General features: G+C 38.2%; 1 protein-coding gene across 6 annotated transcripts in view; it reads left to right on the top strand.

The window, feature by feature from the left end:
* Positions 1-5047: 5047 nt before the first annotated feature.
* The window catches only part of top2b (DNA topoisomerase II beta), a 79596-nt gene continuing 63748 nt past the window's right edge, over positions 5048-20895 (top strand). For 2 of the 6 annotated variants that reach the window (XR_010897247.1, XM_067410876.1), the window contains exons 1-5: positions 5049-5757; positions 7136-7330; positions 7573-7663; positions 8096-8159; positions 9122-9267. Coding sequence is in view for 4 of the 6 variants with exons in the window: in XM_067410876.1 (XP_067266977.1) it covers positions 5716-5757; positions 7136-7330; positions 7573-7663; positions 8096-8159; positions 9122-9267 (538 nt within the window). In the remaining 2 variants the exon portion in view is untranslated. Of the gene's footprint in view, positions 5758-6561; positions 6607-7135; positions 7331-7572; positions 7664-8095; positions 8160-9121; positions 9268-18078; positions 18272-20895 lie in introns of those variants that run through there. The other 4 variants (XM_067410877.1, XM_067410874.1, XM_067410875.1 and 1 more) reach the window with 4 other exon arrangements.

Raw genomic sequence — 20895 nt, 5'->3', positions numbered from 1 at the left:
AATGTATTTAATAATGATAAATTGAACATTAATAAAGTATGTATTATATTATTTACAAACCAGTTATTTAGGAGTTGTCAGTGGTTCATAAGATTATTTAGAAAGTGTAAGTAAATGATTAATAAACTATTTATATGTACATTTATGCATCTTATTTAGACAGATAGTAATAGTTAATAAATGTGTTAATAAATGCTTTATTAACATATATTCCTACTGTAACGAAGTGGACTCAGGCAGGGATCCAATTGCAAGCTTTATTAAAAGTGAGCGTGGTCGTACAGGCAGGGTAAATCAGGAGCAAACAGGATCAGCAAGGGACAGGCAAAATCGTAGTCAGGAAACAGGCAATGGTCAGGCTAGGCAGATATCACTCACAAAACAGTATACAAGGCAAGGGTCAGGAAAGGCAGCAACGGGTCGATAACGGGAAACAGACTGGCAGTCAGGATAAATGAATGAATTGTGACAAGGTAAACAAGACTTCGTGGTGAGGTGGTGTGTGTAAAAGTCCTTTATAGTCCTGGTAATGAGCTGCAGCTGTGTGTGGTGATTAGTGTGGAGTGATTGTGGAGTGAGTGCAGGTGATAAGCCGGGAGGATTATGGGAAGTGTAGTCCAGGAACTGACAGGAACAGGTGGTGATCATAACATAACGCCCCCCACCCGGAAGGCGCATCGTCGCGGCGTAAAAGGAACAGCTAGGAAGGGGGGGGGGTCAGGTGCCACGGGCAGCCATGGAGGGTCAGGTGCCACGGGCAGCCACGGAGGATCAGGTGCCATGGGCAGCCACGGAGGGTCAGGAGCCATGGGCAGCCACGGCAGGTCAGGTGGCCTGGGCAGCCACGGCGGGTCAGGTGGCCTGGGCAGCTACAGCAGGTCAGAGTCCATTAAAAACCACGGAGGGTCAGGGTTCACAAATGGCCATGACCGTTCAAAGGCCCTAAAAGGCAGTGGCCGGGCACAGTCCCCACCCACAAGCTCCCCACCCTTAGGTATACTGCCCCCCCCCAAAAAAGTTCTTGGGGAAATCAACGGTGGCCATGGTCGATTCGTGGACAAGGAGCTCGTGGGGCGCCGGCAGGTCAAGTAACACAGGTTCTGGAGCAGACTCGATGGCTGGAACACCCCCTATGTTCCTTGACACCAAAGGGGCGGCCATCTTGCCCGTGGGCACTGGCGAAACAGCCATCTTGTCCATCGCATCCAGACAGCTGAGGTGCTTTGCAACCGGCGAACTTGAGTGCGTTGCGACCGGCGAACTTGAGAGCGTTGCGACCGGCGATCTTGAGTGCGTTGCGACCAGCGATCTTGAGTGCGTTGCGACCGGCGGGCTTGAAAGCGAAGCAGCCAGCGGGGCAAACGGCTGCTCTGAGACGGCAGCAGGCCATTCTTGGACAACAGCGGGCTGCTCTGGGACAACAGCGGGCTCGGGCTGGCAGACTGCTCCCAAGTCCATAGAGCTCGAGTACATCCTCCACGCACGCATGACAGCCAAGACATAAAAAGTGAAAACAGCCCTCTTGGCCATGACAGAACTGACAAGGAGAGAGGGCTGCTCTGGAACAACAGCGGGGACGTGACGTGACTCTGGGCGATCAGCGGAGACGTGACGTGACTCTGGGCGATCAACTGTGTTTTGACTTTGTGTTGTTGTGATGGTAGCCGCCATTTTGTGAGTGTCCATTGGTGTGGCAGCCATTACATAATTCACCGTGGTGTCGCATTTCTCCGCGACACCCACAGTGAATGGAGAGCCCACAGTTAATAACGCATAATCCATAAAACCGCTGAGTGATAAACGTGGTCCTTCTTGTCGTAGTTTATTTTGGAGTGGCTGGTTAACGCCATCACAAGAAAAGTCTATCAAGACACAGTCAGGCAAATCTGAACAGTAAGCAATGTCCAGAAACTTCTGAATATGGTCCTCCAGGGTACAGTTACCTTGACGAAGGCAGATGAGACATATTGCGGGGTCCATGCTGAGACTGGAAACGCTCACAGAAGCTGCTGGATCTGGGTATGGCGAAGTCTTCTGTAACGAAGTGGACTCAGGCAGGGATCCAATTGCAAGCTTTATTAAAAGTGAGCGTGGTCATACAGGCAGGGTAAATCAGGAGCAAACAGGATCAGCAAGGGACAGGCAAAATCGTAGTCAGGAAACAGGCAATGGTCAGGCTAGGCAGATATCACTCACAAAACAGTATACAAGGCAAGGGTCAGGACAGGCAGCAACGGGTCGATAACGGGAAACAGACTGGCAGACAGGATAAATGCTCAGAATTGTGATACAAGGTAAACAAGACTTCGCGGTGAGGTGGTGTGTGTAAAAGTCCTTTATAGTCCTGGTAATGAGCTGCAGCTGTGTGTGGTGATTAGTGTGGAGTGATTGTGGAGTGAGTGCAGGTGATAAGCCGGGAGGATTATGGGAAGTGTAGTCCAGGAACTGACAGGAACAGGTGGTGATCATAACAGTTATAAAACATTTAGTAGGTGTCAGTTAATTATTTTTGTGAGCTCATAAAGCTTTTATAAAGAGATTTAAAGGATAGAGAAACCTTATGAAGGGTAATTTGATATAAAATTAAAAATAAACCTCTGCAATGTCACAGAAAATAAAAATTCATGTAAACCTCCAGAAAACTAAATGAAACTAAGCCTTTGCAATCTGATATAAAAATAACTTTCTGTAAAGTTGTAAACATTGCTGAATAAAAATTTACCAGTGCCAACACTGGATTACAGAAGTGCCAAAATACAACAAATATTATAATAAAATATTTCACAGTGTCAAAACTACCTCAGTACTAACTTTAAAACATTAGAGAACAGCAGTGCAGAAGATAACTTTTTTATCTCCTTTGTAAAGCTTTACGATGCATAAATAGTCATTACTTTAGATGAGCTCACAACAATAGTTAACTGACCACCTCTAAATGTTTTATAACTACCTGAATTAATCATGAATTACAGTAGGTTATATGTATTAATAAAGCATGTATTAATGCACTGAGTAACTATTACTATATGTCTAAATAATAATATGTATAAATGTATGTTTAAATAGTTTTCTTAATCATTTACTTGCACTTCCTAAATTATTTTATGAACCACTGATAACTCCTAAATAACTGGGGCATCATAATTCTCATGAAAACATAGATGAGGAGAATCCTAATTTTGAGACGTCCTGCTCAGAATGAGATTCTTAGTGTTTTCTCTTCAAACTTTATTTGTTGTATTTTGGCACTTCTGTAATCCAGTGTTGGCACTGGTAAATTTTTATTCAGCAATGTTTACAACTTTACAGAAAGTTATTTTTATATCAGATTGCAAAGGCTTAGTTTCTCTCAACCACAAGGAGGTACATTACCTTTAAAAAAAGGGCAATTTATTATGGTCCCGCCCCCCACTTGAATGATAGGGTAAATCCATGGCCAAAAGTTTTGGTGTTTCTCTGCAGTGGGTTGTAGTCTCAGAAACCCTCATTAGATTAACTGCTTGTTAAAAGTTTGCTGCTTTTGTTGTGGTGTTGATCAGATGCATTTTACATACAGTATTTGCAAAACACTTTATTGGCAAAAACAAACAAACAAAAAGGACCTGTTTGAGGTCCTGGTAAAAAGTGATCAGCTAGCATAATTTCACTAATCACATCAGCACATGGGAAAGTGCAAACAAGTTCTAGTCAGGAGGAAAAAGTGCTTCCAGTCATTGTGTCCTTGCGTCTTCAATGTTTACCTCTAAAGAAAGACATGTACCCATCATCGCTTTGCAGCAATTTCTTTGCATGTGAGGCCATTTTGATGCAAAGCATCTGAAAGAACCATTTACTGGATCATCAGGAACTTCAAGTTGAGAAATTCAACTGCAATGAAGAAGCCTTCAGAACATCCCAGAGTGTCCAGCAAGCGGCAGGATGGTCACCTCCTGAAGAGTCAATCCTGAACCATGTGCAGAGCTCAATATTGGCAGCAGGTGTGCATCTGTAGGCACAGTGAGGTCAAGACTTTTGGACAGTGGCTTGGTGAAGAAGGGCAGCAAAGAAGCCACTTTTCTCCAAGAAAATCATTGAGGACAGACTAGAATTCTGCAAGTACAGCAAGGATTGGACAGCAGAAGACTGAAAGAACTTATTTTTTCTGATGAAGTCCCCATCCGACTGTTTGAGACATCTGGAAAATGAATAGTCCAGGGAAATAAAAGGTGAACGCTACCATGATGAGTTCTTTGTCATGCCAACAGTGAAGCATTGTGAGACCACCCATGAATGGGGTGGTCCCAAGGGAGTGTTAAATTTGCCTCCAAACATACTGGATGTTATTACCCTTGATAGCCAATACATCTATTCTATTCTATTGTATTCTATTCTATTCTATTGTATTCTATTCTATTTTATATTAATTATAAAATACTGAGGTCATTATAAAATGCAATTTTATAATCTTCAAACAACTTTCATCTGCTTTGGGGCCCTAACCTATTATAACCATACCTGTAGTATTACATCATGATAGAGTAGGAGGAGGGGGAATTATAATATAATATAATATAATATAATATAATATAATATAATATAATATAATATAATATAATATAATATAATATAATATAATATAATATAATATAATATAATAAAGCCATTAATATAAGCCATTTTTTGTCCATTTTTTATGCCACTCACATTTATTCAAATACTTTACACCTCTGATTTTAGGCTCATTTTGAGCAGAGCACGTGCTTTCTGCAAATGTAATTGTTGCAAGTGTAATTGGTTAGTTTATTATTCTTTTTTATTTATTTTTTTTTAATTTCTTCATATGGGTGTACTTTCACCCACGTGGTATAGACACACAGGCCCTGCACAGTAAACAGTATTACTTTAACAAGAGTAGCCTAGTTACAATGAGTGTAGCTTGCAGCCCTCTCTTTTTAAAAAAAAAAAATAATTACTACTCTACACACAGCAGTCTATGTTGGTTGGGCTTTTTGTAGTGTATTTGGGGGTTGTTTTGAAAGTAATGTAAAACGGGGACATTTCCAGGAACAGCTCTAGTCGGGGTAAGGAGGACTCCAAAAAACGTGCCGTCTGGTCATTTGGGTCTGTGGCAACGACGAGACAAGTCAGTTTATTTGCGAACCTAGACTAAAAAAATTTAAAGTGCGTGACGCTGCACGACGCAGACTATACTGCTCATTGGTTGAAATGCCGGCGCCTCAGATTCTTGACATCCTATTGGTCGGGTGGAGCTATGGGGGCATGTCGCCATGCGAATAGTGTAGCCGGACGAACGCCGCGGCTGTTTGTTATTGAATGAAAATCCTTTTAATGTGGCAATATTCGTACTTAGCAAACGAAAAATTAAATGTATTTGTATCATTTAATAACTTATTTTGTCTTTATTAGCATGTAATTACGAAGTTTTTTTTAACATCTTTTAATATTAAGGAGCTATTTAAAAGTCTTAGTTTGAGCACTAGGCCTTGAGCAGGCGCCGGTGGTCGATTTTAACAATAGCCGAGGAACAGTCACGTAGAAGCGTACGTACTTCCTCCATGAAACCAGCCCGCGGAACCTTACCTCCAGCACAGCAGTAAATAAACAAAGGAAAGAGAAACCACGGGAACCCAGCCCGGATGGTGCCCGGCGTTTGAGGCGTTTGGAGATCACATATGGACAGATCCTGATTGTTTTTCTGGGCACACACAATAGAAAATGTCTAACGGTGCAGCAGGAAGCGGGGGCTTAACCTGGGTGGTAAGTCATATATGATTACTAACATTGTAATTCATGTGTTATTATGCACAGACTTCGCGTATTAAAATGTATAACCACTGTGTGTACGGACGCATGTTCTTTAGCCTTTTAGCTGCAACATTCATCCAGTTCAACATAAAGCTCACAGACTCATCTGCATCTCTTTATTATTCATGCAGTGCACATTATATCCATTTGCTTAACATCTGTTTTAAATACCTCATATTTAATCATCAATTTGTGAATGAAGATCATGATTTGTGAAGCTCTTCGTGGTGATGTAGAAGAAGTTCTTTTGTGTTGATTCTCAGTAGTGAATAACTCTTTCCACTGATTTCAACTTTCTCATCTTTGTTAGTCAAACTTACCCATGCGATGTTTACACACGCAGACTGTTGCTCTTTTACAACCAAAAGTCCACAGTGATATGCTGATCTTAAACCGGGACAGGGTGGAAGGGCTTATTTGGGTTTGATCACTCAAAGCCACAACAATAGGTCTGTCCGTGGAAGGATAGATGTTAATTATAAGAACTGATCCCAGGCCAGTTTAATGAACTAGGTTACTAATATTATGAGTTTGAATTACTGATATATGAGGTGTAGATTTTTGCAAGTGATGTTATTAGACTTGGTAAACATAATGTCGACCCTAACATGTTATGTTACACATTAGTTACAAGATGTTTTGTAGATAATATTTACACATTTGTAATATAAATCTTAGATTTACAGATTATTTACAGATTTACAGATTATATTTACAGTTAGATTGTCTGTTGACATTTCTGTTTATTGCTTCCAGGTGCAACTGTAACTGTAATGTAAAGCGACCTTGAGCTCTGGAAAGGTGGTATATAAATAAACATTATTATTATTATTATTAGTCAAATTCTGCTATAACGACAACTTAATAAATGAGTGTGTCTAAAGTCACTGGAATTTCTGACATGTCAGATTCAATTCAGTGCAATCTAGGAAATAACAACCAGTAAAATGCAGAGGAAATACAGATTTACAGTATTATAAAGCACTGACATTTCACCATTTTGAAAAGAGTACCTTTTTTTAATCATAGACATGTTAAAAGATTATAGAGTGAGTTCAACAAACTACTGACCGACAAAACAAACAGATTGATAATACACTAGTACATACATATACAGAGTTTACAGAGATTATCTATTGCACAAGTATATTTGCAAAGCAACTGTGAATCCAATCCATCTAGATGATTAACCAACTATTTCAGCTACCTTTTGTTTCTGTAAAATAATTCCAACATCAAAAACAATAAAAAGGTTCGCAAACTTTTTGAGAGAACCATTTGATAGCCGTGGACAAGTTTAACAAAGTTGCATGGATGTATCTAACAACAGACCCTCTTTGACAAGAACAATGGTGCGAAGAAAGAGGAAGTGAACGGCCGGGGAGATTCAGGGAAGAGTGAGACGGTCAAGAAAGAGAGCTCTAAGAAGATGTCAGTGGAGCGGATCTACCAGAAGAAGACTCAACTCGAGCACATCCTCCTCCGTCCAGACACCTATATCGGCTCTGTGGAACCCGTCACTCAGGTAAGAGAAAACTTTGATGAGTATCAAGATTAGATATTCAGTCTAAAATTTAGACTGACATTCAGGAAAATGTGAACCCGACCTTTTTATAATGAAACAAATTTTAAGACAGAAACAAGTTATTGAAATTTAGAGTCACTGTTGAAGTAAATGTTAAACTGACTGATTCAAAGCTTGTTTCAGTGCCATCAAATGAATTTTATTTCTTTACCTTAATACTCAAGTGATTGTGTGTCCTACAGCAAATGTGGGTTTTTGACGAAGAAATTGGAATGAACTTGAGGGAGATCACGTTCGTCCCTGGATTATACAAAATCTTTGATGAGATCCTTGGTAAGATTTTTGTAGTTTTTGTAGTTTGTCTCTTGTAAACTTAAGTAGCAAAAATGACATGAGTTTTTAAGTTTTGTTCATTTTTTCATTTGGGTGAATCGATTCAAAACTGATTCAACAAAATTGTTTTGCATCATCACTCAAAAATGTTCACATAAGTCTCAGCATGGCATTTTTCATATATTAAAATGTTTTAGTAATATTAGGCTATATATAGTAAAATAAATATTGCTGTACTAAATAAGTACTATAATATGTTTTTTCAAATTTTGAAAGGTTTTTCTTATTAATACTATGACTAGTAATAATAATATATACATTATCACTATTATGATTGTTTTATAGCTAATTGCTATTTTCCAACAAAAGATATCTGGATGATAAATGTCTTTGATCTTTCATGCTGTAACAAGTGATTTTTTTTACCATCAGTCAATGCAGCCGATAACAAACAAAGAGACAAGAACATGACCACCATCAAAATCACCATTGACCCGTGAGTGCAGCTTTATCAGTCTCATTCACATCTGCTCTGATTAAAGACTCTGACTCTAAATGCTCTTGTATCAAGTAGATGTTGGTGCTGGCACTTGACGACTGCAGTGGCGAAATGTTGATGTGATTGATTCTTGGGAGAGCATGCAGTGGATGTTATGATCTAATAAAGTCCCATGGCTGCTTATTTCACATTCACTTCACCTCCATCATACACTTGCATATGTGGTTTATTGGGATTCTCCATAGAAGTAATGGTTTTTATACTGAGCTTATCATATTTTCAATCCCTAACCCTAAACTAACTCCTAAACATAACACTTACAGAAACCTTGTGGTGTTTTTTTGAATAAAAAAAAAAAAAAAACAATTTAGCAGAGGTGTGAATCTTCACTTGCCTCACAAATTCAATTCAGATTCAGACAGTAACTATTCGATTGTAAAACGATTCTCCATGCATCACGATGCATCTTGACCTCCAAATCTTTAATTATAATACACACATTTAAAACACTTTCTCATTCAGCTTATTTATTTACCAGCTGTATCAAACTTTATGACGTCAAATTACATGATAGCCTCTCTCCTATCTGTGAATATCGTAAAAAAGATTATATTCAAAAGCTTTACAGTTTTGTATGTTTGGTTTATGGGGACACGGGAAGTGTTTACGTTGTAATACCAATATCAGTATACACAATTTTTTCCTCATAAACCATGTACACAATCACACACACTCTTCCTCTGTCTGTGATAGATATCCTTGCAGATTTATTCACTTTCTTTGGACAAATATTTTTATAATGCTAAACTGTCCTAGGCAAGTGATTTGTATATTTGTATAACAATCTACAGTTTGAGAGAGTTTTAAATATATTTGAATAATATTGTAGAAACAGTGATATCTTGTTGGAAAACATAATTGGATTCTGTTTCTTTGCATTGTCTTCCTGGTCCTATAAGAGAGTCCAATATCATCTCCGTGTGGAATAACGGGAAGGGAATTCCTGTAGTTGAACACAAAGATGAGAAGATGTATGTGCCTGCACTGATCTTTGGACACCTCCTCACCTCTAGCAACTATGATGACACTGAGAAAAAAGTCACAGGTAAAACAAGCACAACCTATTAATACTACGATTATGCAATGGTGCATCTTCAAAACTCCTCTGTGGTGGAATTTGGTTTTGTTGATAGTGTTTTGCTCATGTTGTGCTGGTTATTGAACTTGTCTCTGTCCAGTGGCGTGCAGTGGTGCTCTGAAATGAGGAGGCACATTTTTTAAATTTTTTTATTAATCATTGTAAATTCATGTGCATTACTCTTAAAGTTGACAAATCTTCCTTGTTAAATGAACATTACTTTACAGTACATCAAAAAAAAAAAAAGAAAACAAAAGAAACCAAATACAACTCTATTTTGTAATTTTACATTAACAATGCAATGTTCTATTTATCAAAACCAAGTCAATCTCATCAAGCATCAAGTGTTTTAAGCATTTCTACATTGGCAATAATTTGAACAATATATTTTATTTGTTTATTGCGGTTTTTCTTTTTAATTGTCAACCTAGAATATTTTGGATCATCAGTCATGCTCCATTAACGCCGTCTGTCACAGACACGAATTGCATTTTTAATTTCACCAAGCTGATTGCACTAAAAAACCCCGCAGTAATCATGCTTTCAGTCCATTTCAAGTTTGATTTTGACGTAACATAAAGCAGTGATATATCTAACTGGGTGATCTGTTTACTTACTTTTCGATTAGTCTTCCGATTGACGCCATCATTTGTTCAGTCAAACCTACGCGCGGAACGCGCACGTCAACTAGAGGCGGGATTTATCGCACAAACCAATCATATCCAATCATAACCAATTACATCCAATCATAGCGCGATGGAGACATTGCCTCCTCTCACGTGACTTTCCCCCATTCATTCTCAATTATCCCCCACAAAACCCACCGCACGCCGGGGTTCTGATGATTTTCTATAGATTCCTATGAGAGGAAAGGGAGGCATGACTCCTCTGTGTAACTTTACCTGCGGGTGTCGCTGTTGGGCAGTGTTCCTTAAGAAATACGCGTGACTTGCGCTCTTTTTAATGTCATAATTTGTAATATTTGTGTTGTTTTATATGTAATATGGATTATTTTCTCATCCTATTTTTTTGAGGAGGCACTGCCTCCCTTGCCTACTCGGAGGAAATGCCCCTGTCTCTGTCACAGAAAGGACAAGCAGTCTCACGGATTGAGCAGTGTTTCACAATTAATCATATTTAACACAATCAATTGTAAATTTGATTAAAAGTAGTGCAGAATTGGTGTGCACACAAACAAAAAAATATCAAATTTATACTGGTGTTTATGCCTTAAATGGGTTTTTTAATTAGGCCTTGATAATTCTTGATATTTCCTTACTCAAGCTGAACAGATGCTGAACACAGCATGAGGCAAAAATGCACTATAAACCTTTTTATCAATGTGATCTTTTTCAGTACAGATATGATGGTGTACAAAATGCTGAAATGAAGCAGACTAGATCTGGAAGATTGAACAGTTTATATTTTAAGTGTTACATATGAGCAGGAAGTAAGAGAAGTGAGATGCAGCAAAAAGTATATTCAAAAGAAAAAAAAACACATTTTATTCTAAAAACACACACACAAACAAAGATAATCCAAACCAGAGACATAATCCAAACAGTGAGCAACCAGGAATGCAACAGCTTACACAAAGAGTGAAGACGTGTAATGAAAGAAAGGAAACAGGAACTAAACATAAGGTGCGTTCCATCCGACCATAAGTGGACTGCGAAGTGGACTTCACAGGGTATTTCGCCATCTTAATTTAGATTCCAATCCGAAGGGTGCGAACATGTTTAGTTCGAAGGGCACTGAGAACGGCATAGGGAATAAGGGAACGTCGATACATCACTTCACAGGAAGTAGAGAGGTAAAATCACCCAACTGTCATTGCGCACCACGTCACCAGTCAGAACTATGATGGAGCAGAGCCGTTGAGTTATTAAACGGCTCTGTGGAGGAATTTACATTTGTGTTTTGAGTATTCATAAATTTTGTTATTATACGAACGAAAGTATGAATGGTTATGGCGATGAGTGTTACATTTGCATATTTTATTGTATGAATAGGCATGACAAAGTAAAAGTGTTGAAAAGCATTTTTTTTTTTTTTAATTTACCTTTTTTTGCTATGCGGCTGCGTGTGGAAAAGAAAGTGCACGAGATGAGACCCAAACCATGGATTAAGAATATATTTATACAGTTAACCAAATGAGAATTTATTTTCATATGGCATGACAGTTACAGCTTCAAATCTGTTTTAAATTCATTTTAAATTCAAAGTAAATTATAATATCTATTTATTATGTTATATCATAATCTGCGCGACACTGTCATTGACTTTCTTTGATGACGTTTGCAGATGGTTCCAAATGAGCGATTATTGTCAGCGAAGTCCACTTCAACTGATATACCATACTCAGGGAGTAGGGAGCAGTGAACACTGCGTAGGGACCCTGTCGAATGGAGCACAGCTATCCGCTTGTTAAGTCGTGACGTAAAGAACGCCGTTTCCGGGTCCAAGCCTCGACTCGTTTCACTTGAGAATGCCATCGACGGCCATTTATGAGCGCTATTTATTCATATTAAATATCAATCATTTAAAAAAGTTAAACATTTTAAATACTTCAGTCTACACAACAGTCTCCGTGCTCACAGCGTCACAGATATTAATATTTTAATGATTTATAAAAGATGAATCATTGTCTGGCCATCTGGAATTTTGATATGGAGTTAAAGGTTGTAATTATATATTTTTTGTAGTATTACACCAAATCGTGTATGTATATTAGCACCATTTGTTGTTTTCGTGTGGTATCATAGACTGTAGTGTGGTATGAGATAGAGCGTTAGGACCCGGAAGCGCTGCCGCGTGACGTCAGACTTAACAACCGGCTTGTATTTCCACAACGATTTTATGTATTTATGAATGAACTGCTCATTTTAAAATCTTCCCGTTCTACTGACATTTGTTAAGACACCCGCTTTAAACATTACAATTAGGGATGTCCCGATCACGTTTTTTTGCCCTCGAGTCCGAGTCATTTGATTTTGAGTATCTGCCGATACCGAGTCCCGATCCGATACTTAATAGCCTAACTTACATAAAAAAGAATAAAGAAGAGCGAAAAAACAGATCCAGGAACAGTGATTTTCAGGTTTTTCAGGTATCTAACAGTTTTCAAATAGTAATCAAATATAAAATATCACTGCATATTATCTTTACTGTATAAAATAAATAAAGATTAATCATTAATGAAGTTACAAAAACTATTCAGTCAAGAGCAGTGAGTGATTTCTTTGTTATTTGTTGTTTGATTTAACATTAAATACAGGCAGCAGGAATAGTTGTTTTCCCATGCACGATCCAGTACATATACTGTTCCACATGCGCTGTCTTTCTCGACTAATATACGTTCACTTAAGACATAACCGACTATGTTTGCTAGGATACTCGCTAGGCTAGGACGGGCATTATGGAGGACCAGGGGTGCCACTTAAAAATAAAAAGAAGAATCAATTAATTAATTTAATAATTCAAACATAAAAATGTATATAAATGAATCACTTTTTATATGGGCAAATTAATAGACATATTTAAAGTTGTTTATTTAATTCCTGTTTTTAAATGTAGTTTAATAAAACAATAAAACTGTAAGAATTGTGGACGAACCAGACAAATGAATCATTTAGATGATTCTTCCAAAACATAATTCTAATTCAGAATTGAGGTTCCGGCTCCGAACCGTCTGCAGATAAAGCCAGGCTGATTACTTTTACGACACATGCTTCCTGATAGCAGAAGCGACATACCAAAGGGTCACCCAAGAAGACAGAGAGGCAATCCAGACCCTTTTGTTTCCTTACTTCACAGGAGAGCCAAAGAGACTGTTGAACAAATAAATCTGCTTCAAAATTGTTCCAACAATTTTAACGGACTTATCAAACATCTTTTAACTACATACATTTTGCATTATGTGTCCACAAGTACTACCTGTAAACAGTTAGGCTTTAGAACACTCACAATTTGTGTAAATGTGTTAACTCTTGACTGAATGACTGAAAGTATGCCTTATTTGGACTTAATTTGATTCTTTCTCCCTTTCCTATATCCTGACTTGAATGAAATCTGTTTAAAATGTATTGTATTCCATTTAATAGCAATTATGTTAAAATGGCACTCTGCTAAAGCAGAGACAGACCGGGATGTGACACTTATGTTTTATTGGGGGCAGAGGAAGGCCCTCTTGAAACAGGACAATGTCTGATTGGCCAAGACTCCTCAGAGGTGTGACAAACAACTAAGTTTAAATGATCATATTGCAAGATAGTGAATGGAGAGAAGTTGGTTAGTAAATGAACTGGAGTTGGTTAGTTCTGGTAAGAGAAACCATGACCAGAGTACCAAGAACAATGGAGTAACAAGAAGAACAGACCAGCCGCCCATTCAAGCCATCCAACCTTCACTCACTTTTCTTTTCTTTACTTAATTTTCCTTTACCGCTGAAAGTCTCGTGTCCTACGTTTCGCCGCAAAGTTCAACCAACGACTTTTGCCGCTTCAACTCCAGCGACAAAGAGACTTCCTTCATTGTTCCACACGGACCTGATCTGGACCAATCATCGACTTGGGAAACCCCTCTCTGCACGACGAGGGAAATTCACCTTTAAGTCAACGCAAGCAAGTACCTCCAGACCAAAACTGAACTGGTGCATAAATGAATGATTCATGGTTCGTTCTGGTCCTTGAAATGCATTGATAAGAATTCGGTTAATCAGATCTCTCTCTCTCTCTCTCTCTCTCTCTCTCTCTCTCTTTCAAAACTCTTTCTCTCTCATTTCCTTCTTACTGCAACGCGTATGAATGTGTGTGTGTGTATGTGCGTGCCTTTGTGTTAGATTAGTTTGTGTTAGAATAAATAAAATCTCTTGTAGATTTTAAAAGGAAAGTGTCTTGTATTATGTGCTTTATGATTTAATGTCTTAAACTGTGATCAAGTTACCGTGCTCTAATCAGTGTTTTCACGATTGTTGGATATTTATATCCGTTACAAGAGCTTATTACGGCTCGAGCAAATGAACGCTGGACGAATCAGTTGCTCGGTCGTAATCTAAACAACTCTTTATAATTCCCTAAATATTTCATTTGAGCTAATTTTACTTCCTAGGGTGTTTTCCCTACAGTAATGGTGGAGAATGCGGGCATGAATAAACAAAGATTATGAGCTTAAACCACTGTCAATTTAAAAGTGTGCATTTGATAATTCCAGTCAGAATATGTCAGACGATGCGCATTTTGGTCACTAATTGCTGGCTTGTTAGATGCTGATAAAGTGATGGCTTGAATTGACATCTCTACTGTAACTGAAAGAGTCTACTCTTGACACATTTTAGCATATGTTCAAATGGTATCAGTGTAAAGTTAATCTGATTTTAGCGAAGAAATCCTAATCTCAGTATTAGAGCGTAAGCCTGTGTTGACGAAGGAATCTCAGCTCAGCGGCATGTAAACTGTACCAGAATTGATTATTCTGCTTTGGTTGGAGAAATACCAATTGCAGTATTGCTTAACCTGTTTCTGATGAATGAATCTCAGTACAGTGTTATATAAATGTAGATTTGGGTAATGCTCCCCTGTTATAGTTAAGATTGATGTCATTCATCTAAACTTTGCCTGCACCTACAAGCATAGCTACCTTTTGACCAAAACTGTGTTTCACTCGCTGAAAGGAATATCAGTATTCATGCACAAGACGGACTTAACTATATATGCTTAAACAAGCTTTGACTTACAGCAAACTGTGTAATTACCCTTTAAACAAGTACAAGACGTTGTTTAAAGTAGAGAGAAGAGTTTACATGAGTAAAATTTGCAAATGCCAAAACATATTTGCATTTTACTGAATGTAATATCAAGTTTTTGAAAATCTGAAAGTATAAGCGTCACATTTTAACTCTATACGTAACTTGTTTGAAATGAGCAGACAGTCTCAATAAACTGTTTGAATTGCCCAAATGTGCATTGGTTCCCATGACAACGACTTGTCACAGGAAGTGCTAACTCATCACCCTGTGATGCCATATTGTAAACAAACCAGGCTAGGTGGCTAAGCTAACCTCACCTAGCAGCCCTGCACCTCAGGCTAAGCTAACTAATAGCTTCTACAGTTAGTGGTTAGCATCATTTACGTGAAGCCTTTAACTATAGCTTGTGTGTATGCAGTGTGAACTGATCTAAACCAATTTCCCTTAACCACATTCCTGGTTTTCTGATTTCTTTCTTTCCTTACCTTTAATTCTTCTCAGCTAATTTCACCTGCACTTAGGTGCATTTCTCCCTGAACACTGTTCAGCTAAATCTGCAGTTACTAGGGTGATTAAATCTAAATTTAATTACATGTAAAGTGTTTAACTAAAGAAGAATTCTAGGATTTATTGAGATATTTCAATAACACGTTGACTAAACTTCTGGGAGGGACACACACATGGTGTGGTCCTGAACACGCTGCAGCTGTGACCAACTATAGAGTGATTTCCAAAGCTAATCTAATTGTTAATCACTAGTGCTATTGACTATTCCCAATACCAGGTCATTCTGCTGTTTTAATCACTTCTTTAAATATTTTATTGATTTTAATTATACTAGCAGTCAGCTATTTGTTTTTACTATTATTATTTCTTTCATCTATGTGATTTATTTACATTTTCCTGTTTAGTCTTGTGTGGTTTAATTTCCCAATATAACCACAAGCAACTAGACATACTCTCCTTCTTGATTTTGTTTATTTACAACAGTTGCTTCAATTTTATGAGCCAGTTACAAAGGAATCCGAATGATTGCTATGGCATAATTTTGAGCACCACTAATAAGCACAATCTAATAGGAAAGCTCTCCTCTTCCTCTCTCTTTCTCTTTTCCATTTGTTCGGAGGTCAAGCCTGTTGTGAGCCATCAGTAAGAAATACTAAGAAATAATCTGACCACAAGAACCATCTTAAGTCATTTATTAAAGCTAGCTGTATTTTATACACCTGGCTGCTCACTGTGCCTTTAGCCCTAAATTCTGTTTGATCTTGCAGTAGTCTCTTGCCCTTACTCTCACCACAAGCGTGCCTAAATGTTGCAGATGCTCAGCCTAACTGCCCAGATGGCAGACCAAAAGGACTGGCTATGTGTCGTGAGGAACACCCTCCTAACCAGTGCTGCTGAGCAATTACGGCACCAGAGCCAAAAGCAACTGGACAAAGATGGAAGAGAAGTAAAGGCAGATGACTCAAACCAGAGGTGTGATCACAATGATCTGACTGAAGTCAACTTTTTCTTGGCCCACATCCTCGCTGTTTTGAAACAGGAGGTGGACAACCTCAAACTCCAGATCACAGAGACTCACAAGGAGCTGATGCATGCTAAAAGCCACATAGACCAGCTAGAGATGGAGGCTCGGGACAGACACAAGGACCTGACAGAATAGAGACACAGAAGAAAAGAGAACTGAGACTCTCTTACCTGCAGCAAACAGAACCACTGCAGGAGAAACGTCTCACTTCACCGCATGGAGTCAGCAGAAGAAACTCCCCCAGCCAAGCACAGAGGTACAGAGGGGGAGGCCAAAGCCTTCTGCTTGACACCTTATCAGCCAATTTCCTGAAATCCTCTGCAGCTGCAGAAGGAGAAGGATTAATTCAGACAGACCCAGGTACCAGACCTACCACAGGGAGAAGCCAGGGATGGGAGCATCCTCTCCCTGCAGACACAGCAGGATCTCCAACAGCAGGCAGCCCAAGGACGACTGGACACGCTTGCATCGGACCTGCAGGAGCTTCTAACGCTAGTAAGATAGCTCCTTGAACAGTTCTTACCTGAGGAGTACTCAGCAGTACAAGCTTCTGACCACTCACACAACACCAGCTCAGAGACCTGAGCTTGTCTACTGTCTACATCAACCGCAATGGAACGACCACCACCCCAGGAGACACATACAACCAGAGCCCATCACAGCCTTCCAGCCTTGTGTGCCAGTGGTGTGTCTGATCTTTCTACACCTTCAACGTCGCTCGCTGGTGTCCATAGAAAGAACAACAACGACCGAAAGGGGGGATGTAACGTCTGGACCAATCAGCCACACAATTATTCATTGTATTTAATGAATTACCCATAAACTCACTCTCCCTATCAAAGTTCTCTGAACTCATCCCCCTAAAACTGTAACCAGCATCCCAATGTTGCTAGAACACAGGCCAACCTAGGTGTCCTGTTACAGTTATATGGTACTTTTATGATCCAGAAGAATTCTGGAGAGACTAGTGACTCATTCTTCCTGAGAAGGACAAATAAACTCTCTTAATCCTATGTATTCTCTATATAACCACTTGGGAAATGTATAAACATGTATCCAAGTTTTCCATCTCATGACTTTCCTTTTATAGGCTTTATTCTATGTATTAATTCTCTCTTTTGAACTATTTTGGTATTAATGTTCCATAGTTGCAAATGTATAGTTAACTGAGATCACATTGGCAGCATGCTTGGTATCTACGGACTCCAACTTTCATTTCCTATTTGGTAATTTATGTCACATGTTACTAACTCTGTGACACATTAGTATTATAAGAATCTAGAAGGTTATTCTCTCATTCATCCAATCCAGTGTCTTATGCTAATATCTTGCTACAGAACAAAGACTTGTAAAACTTCCCTCTGAAAGGGGAACTCCTTATTGGCTCAGACACCTCAAGAGGGTGTGACATCTTCACCCCTTATATTCACTGATCACAAGGAACCCCCTCTCTTCCTGCTCTTCCTCCTCTTCTTCTCTTTTACTGATGAATGCTGACGTCAAGATGATGCTTTAAGAAGCTAGAAGCTTCTAAGGAACCCCAAGCTTGTGCCAGGCCTCGGCCTAGACCTTCCATTCACCAAAGATCCTCTGAATCCAGCCGGTTCTCTTTCGTCAAGAAAATATCAGCAAAGATTCAACAGGAGCCTCCACAAATTGCATCAGGACAGTTTTAATTCAACTTGGAGAGACATGCAAGTATCAAACTTAGTCTCATTATCGGATACATTGAGTATCCTTACCCCTTTTAAAGAAGGGCCTGTTAAAACTAAACTGATGGTTTGCTCAAGGCTGTTGATCTGCTGAATGTCCAACAATGCTGTAACTTCTTGCTTCCTGTACTCTGCTTTCTCTCTCTCTCTTGGTAAACTGTATGCATGTATGTGTGTGAATGTTAGAGTAGTTTAAGTGTTTAGTCTAGTTAATAAAGTCTTGTTCATGTCACACGTAAGGTTGTCCGTGTTTTGCGCTCATGTACGGGAGTCCCTATTCATGTCGGTCCTGACTACAGGCTTTTAGTAGAATAAGATTGTTATTTCCCATAACCTGGAAATGAACATTTCTTAGTTAATAAACAATTAACACTGTGTGTTCATTGAACAACAGGTTAATTGATTGTAATATTAATTTTATTACATTAAGTTAATTTTATTGACTGATTAAAATATTAATAATTAATTATAACTAGTTATGATTAATTATTCATATTTATTTTGAGCTAATTTGCTACAAAACAATAAATTTTAAAAATCTTTTTTGAATGTATAAATAAATAGACAAATTTGAAATGGGATATTTAATTCATTTTTTAAAACGTAGATCAATAAAACAATAAAAAGTTCATTAGTAAATCATTTTAAATGCGCATTTAAATCGCTTTTTTAAAAAGAATTTGGCAAATGCTTTTCTTTCTCTATTTACCAATTGCTTTTCTTTGTCGGTTTGCCAAATGCTTTTCTTTATCCATTTGTCAATCGAGTGGTAAAATGCCATTGGACAGTACACACGTGGGAGCAACCAATCAACTTTCGCCTCAATTTGAAGAGCCAATCCTCTCTCACTTGTAACACTCACTGTCATTGGACAGTTAGTACGGTGACCGGGAGGGGACATGTTCGGTTCATTTAGTTTTGTCGTGGCCACAACATATAAACTCGTGTGAACGTGATAATATGCCGTGGCCAAAGATTAATTCGTGGGAACGGCCACGAGATCGTTTTGTCGAGGTAACGACATCCTTATGTCGTGGCCACGCCATGTAAAGTCGTGGCCTCGAGATCATATGTTGAGGGAACGATATATTGTTCTCATGGCCACGAGTTAAATGTGTAAACAACCTGTGCAACCATAGCAACCTGGAATTATCACAAATGGACAATACCATAATAATATTTTTAATTAAGAAAAAGAACGGAATTAAGAAATTATTATATTAACATAGTGCATATTATATTGTATTGCGCGCGATGTTGCAGACAGCATTCTTTTAAATCCATTCACTTATCGTTTATTTTTTATTTAATATTTTTATATTATTAGTTACATCTGTATTCAGGGTGCGATTTGTGAAAAAACCGTAGGAGGTGGATGTTTTGAAAAGTTTTTTTTTTTTTTTTTTTTTGTTAAAAACCACAGTGGAGCTATATACTATTTTTGGCAGCTGTTACAGAAACATTTTTACAAAAAAATTCTGATTTAACTTTGAGATTTGAAGTATTAGATATAGCTTAGATATTTATATAGCTATGATAGAAATGCAAAATCAATCGGTAGTTATTAATAGAATAACGAGACACAACCCTTTACATTCAATCGCGTTTGGTCCCATTTATTTATACACGTTTACCTCAGATTTCATTAGATAGAATATAAGCTGTGCTGTACACAGAGTTTCATAATTTACCGAGGTCAGAAAATGTAGTTTACTAGGGGGGTACAGGGGCATGCTCCCCCGAGAAAATTTAGATTTCCCTGGTGTACATATGTGCATTTTTAAGACTTTTAAAGGCCAACAAATTGGATAACAATAGCTTTAAAACCATGTCAACAAATACATGCATGCACAGTTTTGAGGCAGCTTTAATCGCATGTGTGGTAATTTCATGACTTAACTTACAACAGAACACCGAAAGCCATTGCTCATAGTTTCTTTTGCGCTTTATTTATGCTATAATAAAGTAATTATGCAGCGCGCGCCGGCGCATTTGCTCATGCAATTCTTGAGTGCGCGCCACGAGCACAGTATAACGGCTGATTGGACAGTCGTGTTCATTTTTCTGAGTGTTTATTTTTCTTACTAACATCATCCGACCGCAGTTCACTGTTGTTCAGCTGAAGCTCACTCGTTGTCACCGGCACCTTTTCCGCGCTTGTTTGACTTGTCGGAATGCGCGTCTGAAAACTGTCCCATTTGTTGTGGTGGTAAAGAGACAGTTCTATATAAACGCAGCGTTTTATTTTGCGATGTTTTAAAAAAATATTTTTATTTTTGGTATTTTATATGCTCTTGGTGGTTTGTGGAGTAGCATCAACCAGGGGGGATATTTTTTTTTATCCCAACCGGTCTGTTTTCTCTTGTAGCCCCTCGTGCCTGTGACAGCATTCGAATTAATTCAGAGTTTAAGTTTTAAAAATGTGTTACTATTTTAGAATATTTTGTTTATTATTTGTATATAACCTATGAAAGCTTTATTTATGATTTTATTTTATTTCTGTAGGCGCACGGGAATTTTACAAGGAGATCATTTACGGGAATATTATTTATATATAGTCCTATATATATATATATATATATATATATATATATATATATATATAT

The sequence above is a fragment of the Chanodichthys erythropterus genome, chromosome 15 (assembly GCF_024489055.1).
Source record: "Chanodichthys erythropterus isolate Z2021 chromosome 15, ASM2448905v1, whole genome shotgun sequence".
NCBI classification, from domain to species: Eukaryota; Metazoa; Chordata; class Actinopteri; order Cypriniformes; family Xenocyprididae; genus Chanodichthys; species Chanodichthys erythropterus.
The sequence above is the reverse complement of the archived record's forward strand: the minus strand, read 5'-3'. Positions and strand labels throughout refer to the sequence as shown.